Below are 20577 nucleotides of genomic sequence, written 5' to 3' on the forward strand. Positions count from 1 at the left end.
AGTGACTAAGGAAGAATAACTGTGACTATAGTGGGTTAGTTTCTTCCCAGCTGTGTTGCTCCACTAATTACATATTCCAAAGTAGTATTTTGAATTTATTTGTGCAAAATGCTGTTGAGAATGTGCGCTTCCTTTGTTTTATTTAACTTCTCACTCATTTTAGTAGTCTCTTAAGAGTCAAATTATTGACAGAAGATTGACAAATGACAAAAAAAGTGGTTTCAATCCACCCGTATATGCATGTGAAATGTGTGTGTTATAAATTAGAAAAACATACATGCCGTGTGTTTTGACAGGTAACTGTTTGGAACATATGTGTCTCTATGTCCCAAGGTGTCCCCCAAATTGTCCTAATTATATAATTATTATTAATTATTTTATTAAAAAAAAAGTACATGAGAACAGTAGAGTTAAGGGTCATAAAGATTTACCTAGGTTTTCCTGCTCAGGGATTTTTTTCCAGTACTTCTTGTTATCTAATTCTCATTGAACAGGATTAACTGTACTGGAAGAGTGATGAAAGTATTTTATAAAAAAATAAATTTGTTTCCTAATGATTTCTATTCCATCTCTTTCTTACTGTTTTTCTTACCAGTCCTCTCTTGTGCCATGCCCTAATGACATCTGTTGTAGGTGAAGTCTGAGGGATTTTAGGTTATATCCTTCTAATTATTTTTTTTCCAACATGAACAGGAAAATTCTTTGTGTTTCAACATATGTCTAAAGCAATGGAATAATATGTGGTCTGTGCTGTTCAATCTCATGTGGATTTTTTTTGAACTGCGATGGCTAGATTGGCAATATTGATGCTTTCATTTCTTTCAGGCTGCTTTTGTTCTACAAAATCTCCTTGTGATCCCAATTCCTACAGAAGTTGTCAAAGATTGTATTTGGCAAGTGAGTGACTATTACATTTGATGATAAAGGTCATAGTGTCACAGATAGACGTTGTTTGATACAAAAACCTATGTCAGCATACCTAGAAAATGTAAACTTAAAAAATTGCATGTCTAAGGTGACATTTTGGAAAGAGAAATACATGAATAGACAAACTTTTTTCAAACTTCCAGCAAGCTCAAAAAAGAACCAAAGTTAGTTTGTATATATGTGTTTGTATTTCATGAATGTAGTATCTTTGGGCTCCTAGGAAACTTGCTTACTTACATAGTATCATTAATGTTTTAGTATAGAAACTGGTCATTATTTTACCCACACTTGGAATGCAACATGATTTGAGGGGTGTGAGGAAGAAGAAATTCTGTGAATGTGATGTTTATAAAATGTTTTGAAAGAAATATGTAAGTGATGAGAATCACAGAATCACTAAGGTTAGAAAGGACCTTCAAGATCATCAAGTCCAACCATTAATCCAGCACCATCATGTCCCCTAAACCATGACCTGAATTGCCACATCCACACGTTTTTTGAACACTAGCAGAGATGGTGACTCCACCAACAACCCTTTCTAAAGAAAGATGAAGCAGCTTGTTGCTTAAGTCAATTTAAATGCCTCTTAAAAACATAAACCCTTACTCAAAGCAGGATGAACTAGAGCAGGTTGCTCAGGGCTGTGTCCAGTTGGGTTTTGACTGTCTCCAAGGATGGAGACCCCACAACCTCTTTGAGCAACTTGTTCTAATGTTTGCCTACCCTCACAGGGAAAAAGTTTTTTTCTTAAGTTTAAATAGAATTTCCTGTATTTCAGTTTTTGCTCGTTGCCTTTTGTCCTGTCACTGAATACTAATGAGAGAAGTCTGTCTTCCATTACTTTCTCTCATCAGATATTTGTACAAACTAATAAGATTCCCTGGAGACTTTTCCAGTTCTGATCTTGAGTCAGTCATCAAGTTTGTTTCTCTGTACGTAAAGATCTTTGGACCTTAGTTCCTAATTTTTCAAATTTTTGTGGCCTTGATACCTGTTCTTTCTGTCCATCTTGCTCCTTCTGGTATGTGACATCATACCTATATGAGAACAGTGTATGGTTTCTTTTGAAGAAATATGCAGATGCAACCATGTCCTGATTTATCTGTTCCTATCTGCAAATGATCAAGTTAGTGCTGGAAGGCATTCCTCCTATTTTACTAGGATAAGTTATCTATGATTCAGCTGCACACAAAATGAATTATGCTATTTCTTGCAGAGCTGCATTTTAGAGTACAGTATTTTTCCTTTACATCTGATCATAAAGGAAGATGTTCAAGTAATCTTACAAATCTGGCCCTTGTTTCAGTCTTATTGCTTATTACTTATATTTTATCAATATAAATACTAATTCTTTAAATTCATAATAGCAGGGGATTTACAAGGGTCAGCCATTTTAACTTGTTCATAGAAGCTCTATTAAAACTTGCTTTGTAGTCTTTTTTTTAAACATTTCAATGTCTATGGTGAGGTGACAGAAATTGAATCCAGTTGCAGAATTCTGGATGAATTCCAGTGCAATTAATAGAAGCTTTGAGTCAATGTGATTCTTATTAAGAATAAGTGCAATTTAATGGAAATTGCTCATCACTTAGTAAGTGTTCATGCTGAAAGATACTATCAAACAATACTTTATGGTAACTGGTAAATTAAAACTGTTGAAAATACAAACAACAATTAAAATTGTAAGATACCACCAGGATCAAATTCTATATTTCAGAGTTACTTTTTTTCCTTTGCACCGAATAAGATGGTTTTTCTGTTGACTTTAATGCAAGCAAGTTCAAAGGAGAGCTATTACTTGGATCTGGGTGAATAGTAGGAATAATGTACCATAGTCAAAGTAGAAAATTATGATTTTATCTTTTTAATTTTTATTATTTTTATCTTATTATTATTTACCTTAGGCACATAGGACTGGAAAAGGAAAGGCTGTAAATAGAGTTTGTAGGCCAGTATTTTCACGAGAATGTCTATAGTGTTCCTGTTATCTAGTTTATCTGCTTTATGACAATTCATACTGCTATGTTGCTTTAAAGAATGGCATAGGAAGTTTTTTGTAATGAGTGAAGTCTACTTGTGTCAATTGCAACGTACTGTGTTGGATAAAGGTTGCTGAAGTCGGAGTACTTTATCAATGTAACTGATGAGTATATCTTTCAGGGCCCTTGTTATACAATAAAGTATTTGGCATAGCTTTTTAAACTAGTGAAGATAGTTCTGGGTAGTAAAATTTTGACTAAATTTAACAGAATTTCCAAAGTATGCATTGGTCATATTGATACAGTCTTAAGGAGATGCTGACAGTGTATGAGTGCAGTTTTATAATTCATTCTAAAAAGTTGACATGAAATACTACATTCTTCTTCGAACTGTCAGATCTGATTCTTCATTAATTGGCGTAAAAGGCAAATAGTGAAAATAGGCTGTTTATATATTACAGAAACCAAAAAGAATGAGCAGTAGCCATCTAAAACTCTGGTCATAACTTCTCCTGTATCATAAAATAGTTTTTCTGCTTCTACTTGGTCTACTTTTTGTTTTGTTTTGTGTTTTTTTTTTTTTTGCACAGTTAGCTTGTATTCAGTGTAAATGGAGGGGTTGGGGAAGATCTAGAGCCTCTTGTGGACAAATAGTGGTTTTCAGATTACTTCTTTGCAGTTGATCTACTTCTGCTCTCTCCTGACTGCCAAAGGAAATTTCTAATTAAATGATGAATTTTCTTTACATAATTTTAACTAGTTTCTTTTTGAAGTACTGCAATGTGCCTCTTAAAACTGCCTTGCAGAATGTAATTGGTTTGAATTTTTCTCATTCTGGGTTCTTTTGCCAATTAACACAATTTTTATGGTCAGTCTGAGATAGGTTATCTTGCAGCTTAATAAAACTTGTTTTCTTCTGTTACCATAGAAAACACTAGAGAAATACTATAACAAAGGCGGTCAAATAAAACTGTTTATTTGAAATAAGTCTATGAAGTCTTTCTTTTTAGATGTAAATCCACTTCTCTAGAAAGTTTTCCCTGAAGTCAATATTTAAAAAGAAATGACTGAAAACCATTCTTCAAAGAGAATTTCTTTCTTTTTATGTCTTGTTTTCTAAATAAACCTTTTATCATAATAGATTGACATAGCTAGATATAGTATAATGGCAGTATACTTTAGAACAGGATGTCCTTTTTGGGATGTTTACTCTTAGTATGAGTGTGCCTTTTTCTAAAGAAAACTTCTGCTTTAGTTGATATCTGTAAGTACAATTAAACGAGAAATTAAAATTTTAAAGTCTACTGGTACATGTACTGTCTTAAAACCACCTATGTACAGCTTTCTATGGCTTTCTACTTACCTGTTAACAAATTTCTGGGGAGCTAAATAGCTACCTCCATTTTGCTAAATGATTACAGTTTTTGTAAAATATTATGATTTAGCTCAGCCTTAGTAAAATCGACATTTGACTTTTAGGATCTATTAGTTACAGCCTGTAAACCAGCTATGGATATACACATACACTAAGCATTAGGCTTAATTCGGGGTTTTTTGACAGTTTATTTTATGTAAAACATGTCTGTAAAGGAATGGTATTTGTGAATTTGATGTCTTCAGGGTCCCTGTGTACATGATGAAGAATCTGGCCTCTCTCAGACAGGAAAACCTGCACTGAAGGCCCTTTTGTATCACTGCAGATTCTATGAACATGTGAATCAGATGGTAAAACACTGTTACCTAGGATGTTATATGTTTGATTTGAATTCTTCCAAGGAAGATGACACTATCATAGAAAAAGGTGGTATAACTGGTAAGTGATTTTAAACCTACTTAAATAACTTCTACTTTTGAATAACTTAACCTCAAATAGTTCTTACTAAAAATGGAACTAAAAATGAGAACAGAAACCAGGAATGGAAATATGTTGTTAAGTCAAAATGTTGCTCTGATGATTTAAGATGTAGATAAGTTACTAGTTTACCATGTCTCAGAAAAAACCTGTGAGTCATTATTTACGTCTTCAAAATGTTACAAATGGAAAAGATGTAATTGCTTCTGCAGTACATTTTCTTGAAAAATATTGGGTGTAAAATACTTCTTACAGTTGTGACTTTATGACAGACCAATACAATGAAAGTTTAATAAAAAGAAATATATGGACTGTTTCTAAGACGCCTACTTCTGTTTCTTGATGTGTTCAACTACAAAGATGCGTGAAAAGGAGTGGACTCTAATATGCTGAAATTAGCTGCATTCTAAGACTTTCAGATATAATTTAATTCATAGACTGATCAAATTTAATACTCGGGTTGGATTGATTTTTTTTTTTTTTTTTTAAACCTGTATAACTTTGGAGTATCTCAGATCTAACTTTTATATTGAGTCATTGTTTTCTGAACAGTATTTGTAAGACTTACTATGATGCATTGTGGGAACCCACATTCTTGTCCAAATACATATTATGATGTTAATTTCAGAGAGCTCAATTAATTTAGGGAAAATTAATAAGTTCCTTCTTTTTGGTTTCTTTCTTTCTTGTGTGCCTAAGTTTCTGTATTTCCCTCTTATAAGCCTACAGATTTAAACAGTTCTTGTAGGTCTGCTTCTGTTAAACATGTTACAGAAGAATGAACAGAAGAGGAATGCTATTTTCCCCTAGCAAGTTACAACTTTGACAGACTCACGGAAAAGAAATATTCTTAGTAAACTCACTGACTTATCAGAGAAATAGCTCAGCAGTATACAAAATTCTAGCCATAAAAATCCTCAATTTCTTCTGTGGCTGCTTTATTTACTATTTACTTATAGTAAAGTGTAATTTTTTTTCAGTCCAATGCATTTCACTTCTCCCATGGTCCTTTTATTTGTGCCTCTTGGTAGTTGTTAGCTGATGCAATATCAGATCTAAGGGCACTCAAACTCCGGGATTGCGGAACTTTTCATTGAGTAGTTCAGATACGTTTTGTCAGATCATTGAAAAGCAAATCCAAAAAAAAGTTTTTCCAGAAGCTTTGAAATTTATGTCATTTATGATATTTCAGGAACAAGAAACAAAATTTTTATTTATTTAAAAAAGGGAAGACAGGACAATGTTTGCTTCCTCTCTGAAACTATAGTGCTTGAAAGGCTTGTAAGTCCTTCATTCATAGGTTCAGAATTGTGTTGTTTGTTTATAATGACCTGTTTCTGCTTTTCAGTAGGTCCCTTGTCACCTCTTAACAGAAGATCTTGCTTTGGTTTATCTTCCTGAAACTATTTTTGTCGTTTCTTTTCCCCTATGTATTTTCCTCACATTTTTCAGGAATATAAAAAACCCTTCATTTGCAAAGTTATGTCAAAAATAAAAATTACTTAGCTCAGTTTAGTCATTAGCTAAGAAATGTATAGCACTTCTACTGCACTCAGAATTTGTGTGATCTAGTACTTTATTCTTTGTTGTTTTCTAAATATATGAAAACCTCAAAACCTATTATTTACAGGTGTGTCCTATAAAATTTTTGTCACGTTTTATTCTGAAACAGAGTTACAAAGTCATTCTGCCTTCATTATATTTATGAATATGGGTTCTCTTGAAACTGCTTCTCTTAAAATGAGAATTTGAAGTCTTTCGAAGATAAGGACGTCTGTTCACTATGTTTGTGCTGTGAGACCCCAGTATCTTCAATACTTTTGTACTATTACATTTTGAATAAAACTAAATCGGAACTATTTCAAATGACTAAATGCTATGCAACTGCAGTTTGAGCTAAGTGTAGCTTTTTCCAGACTATTTTATGTTGCAACTAAAAATTGTATTTTATTTAATCTCTGTTTATTCAAGGGATTTTCTGAATAAGAATTTGTAGGTAAAATGTGTGAAAACTTGTATTCTGAGATCTTCAGAAGGATAACTGTGGTTGGCTACTTTTCTGTTTCACTGAAAGAATCATTTGAAAAGCTTGTTATGCTCTCTGCTGGTATGTAGTAAAGAAAAAGAAAACTCTCTCTGTTCAAATTTTATTTTTATTCTTTTTTTCCTACAGATTTTGATGATTCTCTTAATCTTTGGAAGGCTTCATCCACTCAAAGCCAATCTTCACATTCTCAGTCAACATCTGAAACTATGGTAACTTGCAGAGTAATCTATTTATTTTAAATATAAAATTGTTCATGAAGTGCTTTGAAGAAAATTAGCAGTCTTACAAATGCTTAAAAAACCCCCAACAAAACACAAAACAAAACTGAAAATTAAAAAGCTGCAACTAAATTTAAATTTTCTCTAAAGTAGCTTTAATATGCTAAAGAAAACTTTCATGGTTATTTACTTGAGAAAAATTAATAGCTTACCTTGACTAGTTAAATGCATAAGGCAATGCTGAATTCTGTAGTTTCTCATAAGCAAGACATTTTCTCTAGAGATTACTTTGTAATTGGCTTTATTGACAAAATGCAGTCATCTCCATCTATGGCTATCATTGCTGCTGCTTTTATTCAAACTGTCCTTTCAGAGTGAACCTATATTTACACTACCCTGCTACAGAACTGGATCAATCAAAACCACAGAAGTACATTGGGTTAAAATCATATTCTGTATCATAATAAACTCTGGGTTCTGAAAATGCTTTTAGAAAATATAAAAGTGGCACCAATGTTTGCAAGACCCAAAATAGACATGAAAAATACAAGAAAGCAGGTGGCTGCTTGAAAAATTTGTCGCTGGCTAGGATCATTACTGCAATGAAAGACTGTAAACATGCTGTCTTTCAAGATGTCAAATGCAAAGGAAGAGAAATTGAAATATGTTCTTCCAGTTCCAGACTAGATTTTCAATATCAGATCAGGCTGTGGAGGAAACTTTTATAACATTCGTTAGTTACCTCTTAAAAATCATATATTTTCAAAGACTGCAGCATAACTCCAAGAAAACGCTGACATGTTGCACTGAAATCCATTTTTATCGTTTTATATTTTCTTCAAAAAATTTTTGATTTATGAATAACCATCTAATGTAATATGGAAGCCATAATACTATAGCACAAAAATTTCTATGCTTATATGGCAAAGACTGATAAAGCACAACAAGATGCTATCTTATTTTATTGACTAAAATTGTTATGCCTGGTTTTGCTGTGGATTGTGATAAAAATAAAAACATGGAAAAGCCAGTATTGTAATTTTATCTCAACATTTTTCCCAATTATAATTTTCTTTACTGTTTTGACACTGTATTGCTGTCTAGTGCTTTTACTGTTATCTGGCATGTTTTTAATAATATCAGAAAAAGTATACTCTAGTTTTAAGCTAAAATTTCTCTTTTTCAGAAATGTTCTTAATGATTTTGATTTTCATTTATCTAAAACAAAACAAAACCTCTCAAAAACCCTTAAGGTTATTCTAAACAGAAATTCAGATATGAATATTTGAAACTAAAATAAATGAAAGTGCATGTAACATGAGTACGGCTTAAAAACCATTTACGTAAGAATCTCAGGTTGTTTAAAAGCAGCTGATTCTGAATTGCTTTTTACTGGATGAACTGAGTGCTGCTTATTTATAGGAATAAATATTGAGCAAATTTAATCTTGTTTTGTTCATGTTACTTGACGGGAAAAGTTAAATTTCAGTAATTCTTATCAGGGTTGAGTAATCTACCTAAAGTTGTGCTTGAGTTTTCATAAAGAGTTGAAGAGTTCATTACATGAAACTGCTTCAGCTTCAGTAGCTTGAAAAAAGGAAAAAATAATTTGGAATCTCTTAAATCAAATTAATGTGTTTTAATTTATATATACTAAGTGGCATCGTAGTTTAACATAAAGGCATAGCTCTACGATTCCATTTAAGAAATGGACAACTAATTATTTAAAGTGGAAAGCATAGTGTAATACTATGATACATTCATTTGTATCAGTCTTGCAGATGTGGTAGACTTATTTGCTGAGATTATGTTCTTAAAGCTAGTGTTAAAGAATTCTATTCAAGTTTGGTTTTTGTTTTGTTTTGTTTTCCTTCTTCCCCTGATACATATGAAGATTTTACGCAATAACTTTGATTGTCTTTTATAGAAGTTAATTTCATTTCCATTTGTCCTCAATGGACCTTTTTTGGCAGCTGTAAACTCCTGTTTTTATTAACTAAGTTTCTTACCTTTAAAAAAATACCAGTGCTGACATGACAGATGGTAAGTTTCCAAGCTGGAAGGCAAGATGCAGAGATCTGATGTTCCAGTGCCAGTATTAATTATGAGAGAAAGAGAGAGGAAGGGAACTGAGGCTAAATACAAACTGTATTTCAGAAGGCAGTTAATGACTATTAAGTTTCTATCAAGTAAAGTTTGGAAATACTTTTAAAACCTCCAACTTGTCCCGAAATAAGGTATTTTCAATTTGTTGCTATATAATTTCACATTTTATGAGATAAAGAAATACATTTGTGAGGTCATTAACAAAAGTTTGTAGAAGTTTGTCTCTAAATTTGATATATTGATGGTACCAGGAAGATAGTTATTGCAAGCCCACTAGATGGCATGCTTTCCCCATCACAGATGAAAGGGATTCTGCAGGTTTATTGAAGGGAAAAATGTTTTTTTTGTGTATGCTACAGATTTGATGACAACAGCCACAAATAATTGAGAGTTAGTAGCTATCAAACCAAGTAGAATTGTTTCTATCGGAAGCTCTTCTCTGATATATTAAAAAATAGTTGTTCTAAATATGTCCATATCTATTCATTTCATGAACGCCAGTCTAGGAAGCTGAAACTGCTTTTTGCTTCAATAAGCCACATCCTGAAGATCTTTGCAGAAGCAAAAGTGATGTCTTTTTATTGAATTATGTGAATTTCTTTTCCGCGAAGAGAAAACGTCTGCTGTTGTTTTTTTTTTTATATATTTGAAAACAGTTCTGACAAAGAGAAGACACTGTTACTTTTCTTTGTTTTCAAATTTCGTGTTATCAGTACTTTAATTGAGCTATCTACTGTCAAAGGCTGATTTTGCAAAGAGAAAAGGTCTGCTGGTTTTTTTTTTTATATATTTGAAAATAGTTCTGACAAAGAGAAGACGCTGTTACTTTTCTTTGTTTTCAAATTTCATGTTATCAGTACTGTAATTGAGCTATCTACTGTCAAAGGCTGATTTCACACAGGGTTTATATAACCTTAGGTGAAAATAGTATCTAAATTGCTTTTTGGCTTCATTTTTTTTTTCCCATCCACAAATTTTTCCCCAAATTTGGAGAAAGTAAAATTGAGAATATTAAGAAGCAAGTACATTAGTAGCAGAAATAATTATTTTTTTTTTAACTTTAGTATATAAAATAGCCTGTCAGAGGTGTTGCAGAGGCCGTAAGTACGATTTTGCCCATTTTATAGTGCAAAGAATGGCAACGAGGGAATGAAATCAATGATTCAAGGTCATGTAAAAGATGATATCAGAGCTGGATTGTATGTACTGTATTAACTCATATGCACTGTATTTAGTGTTTTTAAGATCTCAGTGGATTATAGATTTTTGTCAAATTTATCTATTTTTCTGTTAACTGGAATATGGACAAAAAGTCCAATTCTGAGGGGATTAAAAATCTCTTGTCTTTTATAGAACTCACAGTTTAAACGAACTCAAGTTATCATTACAGAGAACAAATCCTTATTCTTATTTTAACAAAAATGTTTGTTTTCTGTTTAGTATGTATGACTGAGAACCCAATCAGCATGGAGATACTAACTTGCTTCACACTGCATAAATACACTAGGGCTGTTCTGTGTCCAGGGTAGCTTAGCAAAATGAGCAGTTATTTAGAAACTTGAGCTAAAAATGGTGCAGGTTAAAGATCTGCAGACATTTCCCAGATAGCTTTAAGTCATGGCCATTCTTTCCTATGAAATCATCTTGCTATTTTATAAAAATGTGTTCTTTATTTTCTGGAGCCATGGTTACCAGAGTACTATACAGTTAAGTGATTTAAACCTTTGAAAAGAGAACCGAATAGAATTAATCACTGCAAGCCTATTAAATCAATGCTAGAGGAATTTTTGTACTAGAGGTTAAGAAAAGACCTTTTACTCATATGTAGTAGATAAATGGCAAAACCCTCACACTTCTTCTGTATTTCCACTCAAACAATTTTGTATTCTTTTGTATTAGTTCTAATCTGCCATTGTCATCTCCCCCTCAATACAGAACCCTTTCTTTTCCAAAATTAAACCTCCTTCCAAAGTCTGTTGTTTCACTGTTAAGCAACAGAATGCATCATTGATCCCAGAAAGAATATGGTGGCAGTAGTAAATATCTTTTACTAGATACAATGTCTCAGACCCCCAGTTATCCTTGTCAAAGGTGATTTATAAAAGCGGTAATATCTTTTCTTTCCTGGAAGGCAGAGCATTGCAGAAACAACTTCATTGTGTTACTGTATGTTTTCTGTTAAGGTAGCAGAAAATTTCGGGCTTTAGCGCACGTCCCACTGTGAAGCAATTACCAATAAATGTTCCATCAGTGCAGGGAGCTGATATTTTTCTAACCAGATAAAGCTTTTATTGATTTTTTTTTTTTTAAACTTATCTAAAACCTTATCTTTATCTCATTGCCTCAAGTGTTTAGAGAGTTCTAGAAGATAGAGAAAAAGTTGTTGTGTGATGTAGAAGATATTATTTACTAATATGTGAAAGCTTGTATAAATTCATAATAATATCTTTAAGATGACTCTCATCATAGTAGTAATTCCTTTTAGGGTTTTAATAGTTGCTGAAGAACCATATAGACTCGTAGAAGTTACGTTTTGGGCTTGTACTTTTTCTTAAAGTTAATGGTTTTTGTCATTTATTATAATGCTTGGAATTGAGGCATAGTGCTGAATAAATGCAGAATTTACCATGTGTCAAGATGGATTGATTTACTCTAATAGAAATAATGGATTTTAATAATTATTTAAAGCAAAAAACTGAAACTTTAAATTCAGCTGGAAAATATGCATTTTATTTGTGTAATAAATTCCAAACAGAATTTGATTTCATTTGGTTGGTACAATTTGGTACTGCATTTTGCTAACAAGAAAATTACTTAGCCAAGCATGTGCTAGTGTTTGTGATGTGAATCCTGGGTTTCAGACACACCCCTTTCCCCCCTGCCCCAATCTTACTGTAGCTTGTCTTCTGTGTTACAATAACCTTCTGGACTTTTTGGGGAAAAACTGAACATGCTTGAGGAGAAAAATTCAAGACTGTAGGATGGACAGTAGTGGGACACCAGGGAAAAATAGGGGAGAGAAGGGAATTACAGCATGGAGATGGCAACCTTTAGCTCATGCAGGGACCCTGGTCTCAAGTAAAGATGTGCTGATAGAAGCCTAACAATATTTGGAAGTGATTGGGGGGAGGGCAGGGTTAAACCTTTGAGGGGATGAGAAAAAAATAAATAGGGAGTTTCTGTTGCTCAAAATGCTGCTGAGTAAATCAAAGCCAAACCTGGAAAGTAGTGACCTAACTGCAAGGATACAGTAGCTAGGAAGGGAATAATCTGTGATTTCCTTCCCTCCACCCTTTTTGTCAATTAAGTAACTTTTGACTTTTCCTTAGGTAAAAAAACATTCCTACTGATATTCTAATGAAGCTGTAAAAAAAACCTTTGAAATACTTTGGTCTTTCTTAGAAAGCTTACTGTGAGGAAAAGTCCAATAACACCCATCCATCACAGCTGTGACTGTCTCAGGATTTCATTGGGTTACCCAATGTTCTGTATTCTTTACACTGTATAGTGACACTTGAAGAAAACTTACCTGATGTGAATTGTCCAGCTAGAAAACAAAAAGCAGAAGTGAAAAAGTGACCTCACATGGGAGATGCTTCTCCCATACTCTGAAACAGGTCACAGGTCTTGCTGTATCACAAAAGCATATTATTAAGCTGGAGACTCTAGGTATTCTGATCTCAAGCTTGTGGTTTTAAACACAGTAGCAAGAGCATTAAGAACTTTTGAAAGCATGCAAAATTAATAGTAGGATAGATAATGTAGAATTGGTAGAAGCAGCACAGTAGTGTGACAATAAAATTGTCTACAGTCATGTAAATATCTTACATCTTCACCATGAAATGAATACACAGGACTAAGGTTAAGAGAAGAACCCATCCCAGAGTTGGAAAGACTCTGGAACTTCAGCTTTGGCTGATGATTAATGTGCTTGTGATATTTTTGTCTGAGTGTGTCCTGGTATAAATGGACAAGTGCTGATGGTCTCAGTAGAGCAAATAGTCCATGAAAAATTAGAGTTTAAATGCCTCAGTAATGCCTTTCTATCTTAGTCCAAATGTAGATTGAGTCAATTATATGGGTGAAAAAGAAGGATGAAGAGGAGAAATTTCCAGTAACATGGGCATCGATCAGTTTTTAACTGAAATGCATATTGCACATCTTTCAACAGTTTCAATTATTGGATGTTTATATGTGTCTGTGTGTGTGTATATAAAAAAAGAAAAATTTAATAAGATTACTTTTGAACAGTAAATTTTACATTGTTTTTTGGTTTTGTGGGTTTGTTGTTTTTGGTGGGTTAGTGTTTTGTTTGGGGGGGGGGGGGGTTCCCCCCCTGGGGTTAGTGTTTTGTTTGGGGGGGGGGGCGTTCCCCCCCTTCAAGCAAAATATAAATAGAAGTCTACTCTATAAAAGCTGGAATCGGCTAGTTTCCTTTTTATGTCTTTCTAGATTCGGTCTGCATCACCATCACTGGGGAGTGTTACTGAGCTTCAGGCAATAGTCCCAACAAATTCAAACAGTTTTATTCCTGAAACTGTAGTTAATCGGCTTATGGCACAAGGTAAGTCAAATTATGATTTTGTGTACGTAATGCTGAATACAATGCATTAGGCTGCCTAAATTCCAGTATTTCTTCATGAATATGAATATGAAGCTTGCTTATTGCTGGAACAATCACCATTGATGCTTCTGGTGGGTTTTTTTGGAAGACAAACATGAAATGCTTCCTTTAAAATGAAATAGGATGAAGTACATTTGACAGAAATAAGTGGAAATGGTTGATACTGTTTGAAATGTAACTCAAGACTTAGATTATATTCCTGTCATCCAGGCACCCTTTCAAAACATTCAATTTTGGTAAAGCTGATATATACATACACGCACATGCATGCACACACATGGGTGTATATATAATTCTTTTTGTATGTAGAAAGATAAAAATTTATTTAATGTAAAAAAATATTAAACGTATGTAGAGTTATATCTACAAATATAAAATAATTTTCTATTAAGGAAAAAAATGAAGATTTATACCTTTCAAATTCACTGTTCATGTTTAACGATTATTAGTGCCTTGTAGACGGAACATTTTATTTTGGAACTATTTTAAATAACACTTTTTCTGTATCTGATTGCCTGCTTGCTTGTTTTTTTCTTATTCCAGAGTATACTGTTTAAAATGTACTTGGATATCTTATGAAAAAGAAAGATCAATATGTTTTATGTAACTGCTCTAACTAATCTTTTGTGGTTTGGTGGGGTTTTTTGTTGGTGGTTTTTTTTTTGTTTTTTTTTTATTAAACACATTCTAGGTCAAAGTGATACAACCACACCAGAATCTCCAAGTCAACATGATTCTCCCATGTCTGCTACTCTATCTAAACAGCGTGCTGTAGTCACACCTGCCCTTCTCTCAGCTGTTTGCAGCCTTCTGCACAATCTGCTGGTTATCACACCAAAAGATACTGGAATTGCTCTTCAGGAAGCACATTTGCTAACAGCTCTCAGCAGGTATGAGATCAATAACTGCTGAACTATATAGATGATGTAGCAATGAGAGGTGAAAATTTTGAAATGAGATCTACCAGTGTTTCTCACCAAAACTGTTAAATATATTGATCACTTCTTGCTTCTGAAGTGTTAAAAATGACTTTAAAAAAAATAATATCAAGAGAAAAGAATTTGGATTATTTCTTTATTTCACAGAAAAGGTAGTCATATGGGTGATTCCATTTGTAGTGTCTGTCTTCTACAGGACTGCTTTGTTCCTCTGGTAATGATTTAAGTTTTTGTCTAGATGGCCATTTAGTCATCCTTTTTGGAGGGGTAACTTTTTTTTTCTTTCATAGAAAAATACATAATATAGTCAGATATTCAAAGTTGCAGATCATTTCAGTTCATTTTGTGATTTTCTTCTTTGAATTTTATGTAGTATTCTGAGGATAAGCGAAGGACTGTCACACTAAAAGAGAGTCAATAATGCTTGCCAAATTTGAGAAAGTATTGAATGATAGACCCTGGTGTTTTGTTTCTTTTTTTTAAAGGAATCACTTCATAATAGTCTTCAGATTGTATTCCATGTTTCCACTTGCATCGTAAGAAACTCTTTCATCTGTAAAAAAATGTTTGGAAGTCCTGAAGTGAAGCATGAAAATTAGTTCAGGGTTTTTTTTAAAGTTTTCAAGAGCTTTCATAGTTGCTTTTCATACTGCAATTAACGAAAAAACCAACTCTTGTTTGAATACAGTTTATATTATTACAGAGCTGTTTATTCTTCTACAGGAAAGAAAATAACCAATCAAATATAAACAAGGAATTTTTACCAGTGCAGGAACAGCCACTGGAATTTATGTTAGTCTAGCTATTTTGAAACTGCTATTTTTACTGCTACTATAGTTGCCATTGCACTAGACTTTCTTAAAATAGTGGGTTTAAGCAGTAAGTTCTTCAGAATTTATATTCACTCTGTTTATTTTAAATGTTCTATGGAATATTAAGTTAGTAGAATGTTTAATTATTTAAGTATATTTCTAACCAACTTACTTTATTTTAGTCTTGTAAGTGCTAATGTGGTTGAGAGATGTGTCTTGGAACTGAAAGCTCCACTGGGTCATCCACGTCATGTAGAACATGTAAAAACTCAGGTTAGAGAAGCATTTGTTTCTTTCTAATTTTTTTAAATTATGAAATTAATTTCTTTGCATAATCTATATTCATATTCCAGATGCACTGCTATAGGCTATAGTCATGTGAGTCTCTGCTTTTGACAAGGTTTAAGAGAAAATAAACCATGTTATATTCAACACAGAGCAATTTAATTTCTGTGTTAGAACTATACCTAGAACCATCAAACCGAAAACCAATTGTGTTTTAAAAATAAAAATTGAGTTAAGCAGTTACAGAAGTCATGTAATAGAATTTCTTTGTATGGTACTGAAGTGCAGCCAGATACAGTTAGACACATTTCATATTTATTTTCTACAACAAACCTGTCTGTTCTGCTTTGTCTCCAATTCTGCAGACACTTACATAGTTCTAAACTATGTTGATGTATGGAAAGCATATAGGATTACTGCCAATGGAACTACTTTTGTATCAAGTTTAACTCTGTCTATATAATATATAGAACATACTATATTCATGGCACAGCACTGTTTTAAAGCTTCTGCTGCTCTGCATTCAGATTTACTTTGAGGAAAGATACCCAAGTTATTAAGACAGTGTGTTTCTGCAGAAATCTTGTGAGAATAAATAAATGTCAGGAATAATTTTTTTTCCTACAGCTTCAAATTGAGCTTCTGTTTTCAGGAAATACACATATATTTGTCAATATTATTTTGAATAACATTTTAATGTTTTTCTTTGTGAGCTTCCAGACAATATGATGCTGTACATATAATGAGAGTCATGACTTTCTCACAAGAACTTTATTCTTTGTCACTAGAACATTGATTTCAGACATGTGTTTCTAGACTAGGAATTCTGCTTCATCTTCTACAGTAAAAATTAGGAGAACAATTTAATTTATATCCTATTATTTCTTTTAAGTCATGTGTATTAATTCAAAATGTTATGAATCAGTTGAGGTAATGGGAGTATTTAATTTAAAAAACTGTATATGGAAGGTACAAATAAATGGCTTTATTTCATATCTTTTTAAAAACATTTAACAGGTATTATTACTACTTCAATACTTGTCATCTGTGTCCAGGCTTCTGAAATCATGTTTATTGGTGGACTCTCAGCTTGTAATCCAGGATGAACTGTTGAAACCTCTCTTGGGAAATACCTTCATGATTCTTGCCATTCGCTCCAACGGTGGGTTAGGTAATTAAGTGTTTTGTTTCCAGTATAGCCAGACAGAGGCACATTCACGTGCCACCTTCATTTGAATTGACAGTTGTTGTCAGGCTTAGCTATCCAGGTTTGTGCACACCTGTAAATGGTTTGATTTTTTTTTTTTTCCCCTATATTATCTTTGCAGATACCGAGTTAACATCTGTACTTCATGAAACGTGGGTAGACTTTTTCAACCTCCTAGCTACATTATTGTGGAAGAGTGGCCAAATATCTTTTCCATCTGTGACAGCAGCCCTTGCAAATCATTGTACAGCAATAATTGGTAATAACTATTCCTGGATGGGTTTTAACCTGGCAACTAATAAAATAAATAAACAAGTAGAAAAGAGGGGCATTCCTGTTCAGATGTTAAGTAATTACCAATGGCATATGTAGGATGAAAACCAAATGTGTCCAGAGCTTGAGTGACTTTTTGCCTTAATTGGATTTTTATATCTCTTTCTTATATCAGACTAACTTTTGAACTGCCAGATGAATTCACAAGTTTTGTTTGCATATATGGGTTAGTGATTCTAGTTGTGATTCTTAACCAAATATGGCACCTTTTGAGTAGAGCCTGAAATGATCCGTTAGCACTTCATTTTTTTCCTTATATGTGAGGGGTTTTTTATTATCTTACATAAAAGGAAAGCAAAGTTTTGAGGGGAAATAAGAGATATAGGAATTTAAGATTATTGTACAGGGGTTTGTTTTTAAATTATTCCTTCATGGTTACTTGCCTAGTCAAGTCTCTCAGTCACCCAGAACCTCTCACATGTTTCAATACTGAAGTATGAGGATAGTCCATTCAAGCTTGTAATTTCAACCAGGTGCACGTTAAGTGATCTGGTGAATCCAAATCCAGTTGCACATAAAGCACCTGATGGGTGCTTTTGGTATTATAATGTAAACTGTTGAATGAAATGAGGAGACTTCATAAAATCATTGAACAAATGAGTGATTTAACAAATAGAAATAGCTTTTTTGTTTTATAGTAAAATTAATGCAGATCAATTAATTCATTCAAACCTGTAAACTCAAACTTTTCTTTCTTACATTTTTAAAGACTTATCAAATGCATAGAATTTGTAGAATTCCTTGTGCAGTGCAACGCTATAACTGCTTCTTGGCTCACACACTCTCTTTGATAAGTCTTTCTGAGTTCTGAAGCACTTAAACTTTATTCAGAATGAAATGTAAGATTTTTCATTTTTCTGTTTAACCTTTCAGATACCATTTGTGATTGTATTCATCTGTCAACCACATATCCTGCTTTATATATGGCTAGTTTACAGTTCCTCTCTGTCCTTTTGAATGAGGAAGGAAGACGACATCTCCAAGATAAACAGAGTATATGTCAGAATCCAACTATTAGCTTTCTTCTGGATCACGTTGAAGGATGCCAGGCATCAGTAACTCAACTTACTGCATTAATTATTCAGGTGTTTAAAATTTGAAGATGTGATTGCCAGATATATTTTTGCATTTTTGTATTTTGTTAAAAAAAGGATGTAGTTATCTAATGAAAAATCCATTGTTTCCAGTTATGAACCAAGATACCTTTAATTTGAGACATCTATTACACACTTTTTTGAAATTCATGTAATAAGCTGGAACAAGTGCAAAGAAGCAGCTTCTAGGAAGTGCCTTGCAAGGCAATTATGCTGCAACAGCATGGTATGAAATCTCATGTAGAAATGATGTATAGATAGAGTATGTTTGGCGAAATACTGAATATGCTTTTTTTCTGCTTTTCCAAACATGTAATGAGATTTTTAAGGTTTGAGACATAGTTATATCCACATTGTAAATGACAGCATTGTTGTTCTTAACAGCTGCCTTCATAAAAATTGTGAACCAAAATGAATCATTAAGCTTTCTAGTTCATTCCCTGATAGTGTAAGATCAGTGTTGTTGCACTTAAGAAGCATATATTAATGTATTTTCTAAGCTAGTTTTAAATTGGACAGATAGCATATTTTCACTAACTTATTTAGGAAACTTGTTGCTCGACATAATATGTATTGGTGACAAGATGGTTTTTTTCCTAGATACTTATTCTGAATCCTCTGTCTTTCTGAATGTAATCTCATTATTCTTATTTATACTTTTATATACTGTCCTAAATTATTCTTTTACCTCCTTTGTATTTATATCCTTCATTTACTTACAGAGTGTTAAAATATCTTCTGTTACTTATTACTAAGAAAAGTTATATGTGAAATTTATGTCTAATTTATTTTCCCTCAGAAACTGGTTCTTTTATCTATATACTCATTGTCCTTTAAATTATGTGCAGATTGTCACTGTAACAATAGTAGCGATCCGTGATTAGAAGTGTAGTGTTTGTCTGAAAGACGTACGTTTCATATAACATAATGTAGCCTATGATTTCTAATGTCTGAAGTCAGCGTCTTGTAATTATTTTTTGTAAGAATTGTATCTAGTACTATTTTGCTATGTAAAACATTGTTTTTTCAGCATGTACTAGTGCATATCAGATGGTGTGACCAAAGTAATGCTGTCTTAGTATCATTTCATCACCCCTCTTCCTATGGTTGCTGAATTCTTGTAGAATATCCTAACTCCTACCAAGACTTGTCCTGATCTAACTAACATCTGTCATACAACTTGTGTTCCTTTCTGCTGTGTTACACCACTGTGGCTCTGTAGCATTTATTGGGGCATAGCATTCTGTCCACTGAGAATGTGGTGTCTTTTAAGGAGAAACTTCCTAAGAGGAACTTTTTTGGTATCACTGGATAGGCCACTAAAACTAGAATTCCCTGTCTCTTTGGCAACTAATTTCAGATAATTTCACTGCATTTCCTGTGAGGACATGATTTGCAGAGACTGAGAGCAAAACAGGGGCTCTTCACTGAAATCCCACAATTTGCTAAATATCCTGTTAGGTTTTTGGTTTTAATGCTTCTGTGTGTGCCTAAAACTGAAGTTCTCGGCTCTGGCACAGAAAATCTAGTTGCATAAAAGTGTGTCAGACAAAGAAGTGTTGTGTTGTAAGTCACATTCCTCTATTTTTGTACAAGTGTACATAGCTGATTATTAGTCTTTGCCAGCAAAAACTGATGATTCTTATGGTGACAGCAGAAAAAGTCTATACAATAAAGAATTAACTGCAGCCAGACCAATGAAAGTTTATCAGACACCATGACATAGCTGGAGCATCATAAGAGATACCAGCTTTTAACTGTTCAGAGCTGTAGGTTGATACTGCATTTTGTTCATAAGAGCTCAAAAGATAACCTGTGCTCTCTGGGGCTTTATGGTATATGAAAGGGATATAGCTGCTATGATCCCCAAATAAAGAATAACAGAATTAGGAAAGAAACATCTTCAATTTTTTAGAGCAAAGTACTTATATTTATTTAATCTCCAACCCAAAATATTTAAATATGATCTTTCTTGAAGAGAAACACTCAAGCAAAAAATTGACTAATGTAGAAAAGGCTGTGAGAGAGAATTTTCAAACAGTCATCTCCATTAATCATCCTAATTGCATATCACCTATATGTATATTTTATGTAATGGCAAATGCTAACTTAGGACCTGGTCTGCAGGTGTGAATATTAGCAGACCAGGTCCTAA

General features: G+C 33.1%; 1 protein-coding gene across 1 annotated transcript in view; it reads left to right on the forward strand.

Moving 5' to 3' along the window:
* Positions 1-825: 825 nt before the first annotated feature.
* Positions 826-20577, forward strand: part of LOC104617851 (rotatin-like) — a gene marked incomplete at its 5' end in the record, with an annotated part of 37403 nt that continues 17651 nt past the window's right edge. Inside the window, 9 exons of the mRNA XM_010283284.1 lie at positions 826-897; positions 4527-4719; positions 6932-7014; positions 13582-13693; positions 14445-14643; positions 15686-15776; positions 16806-16959; positions 17117-17254; positions 18202-18413. Of these exons, the coding sequence (XP_010281586.1) occupies positions 826-897; positions 4527-4719; positions 6932-7014; positions 13582-13693; positions 14445-14643; positions 15686-15776; positions 16806-16959; positions 17117-17254; positions 18202-18413 (1254 nt within the window). The remainder of the gene's footprint in view (positions 898-4526; positions 4720-6931; positions 7015-13581; positions 13694-14444; positions 14644-15685; positions 15777-16805; positions 16960-17116; positions 17255-18201; positions 18414-20577) is intronic.

The sequence above is a fragment of the Phaethon lepturus genome, unplaced genomic scaffold, assembly GCF_000687285.1.
Source record: "Phaethon lepturus isolate BGI_N335 unplaced genomic scaffold, ASM68728v1 scaffold10880, whole genome shotgun sequence".
Classification (NCBI taxonomy): domain Eukaryota; kingdom Metazoa; phylum Chordata; class Aves; order Phaethontiformes; family Phaethontidae; genus Phaethon; species Phaethon lepturus.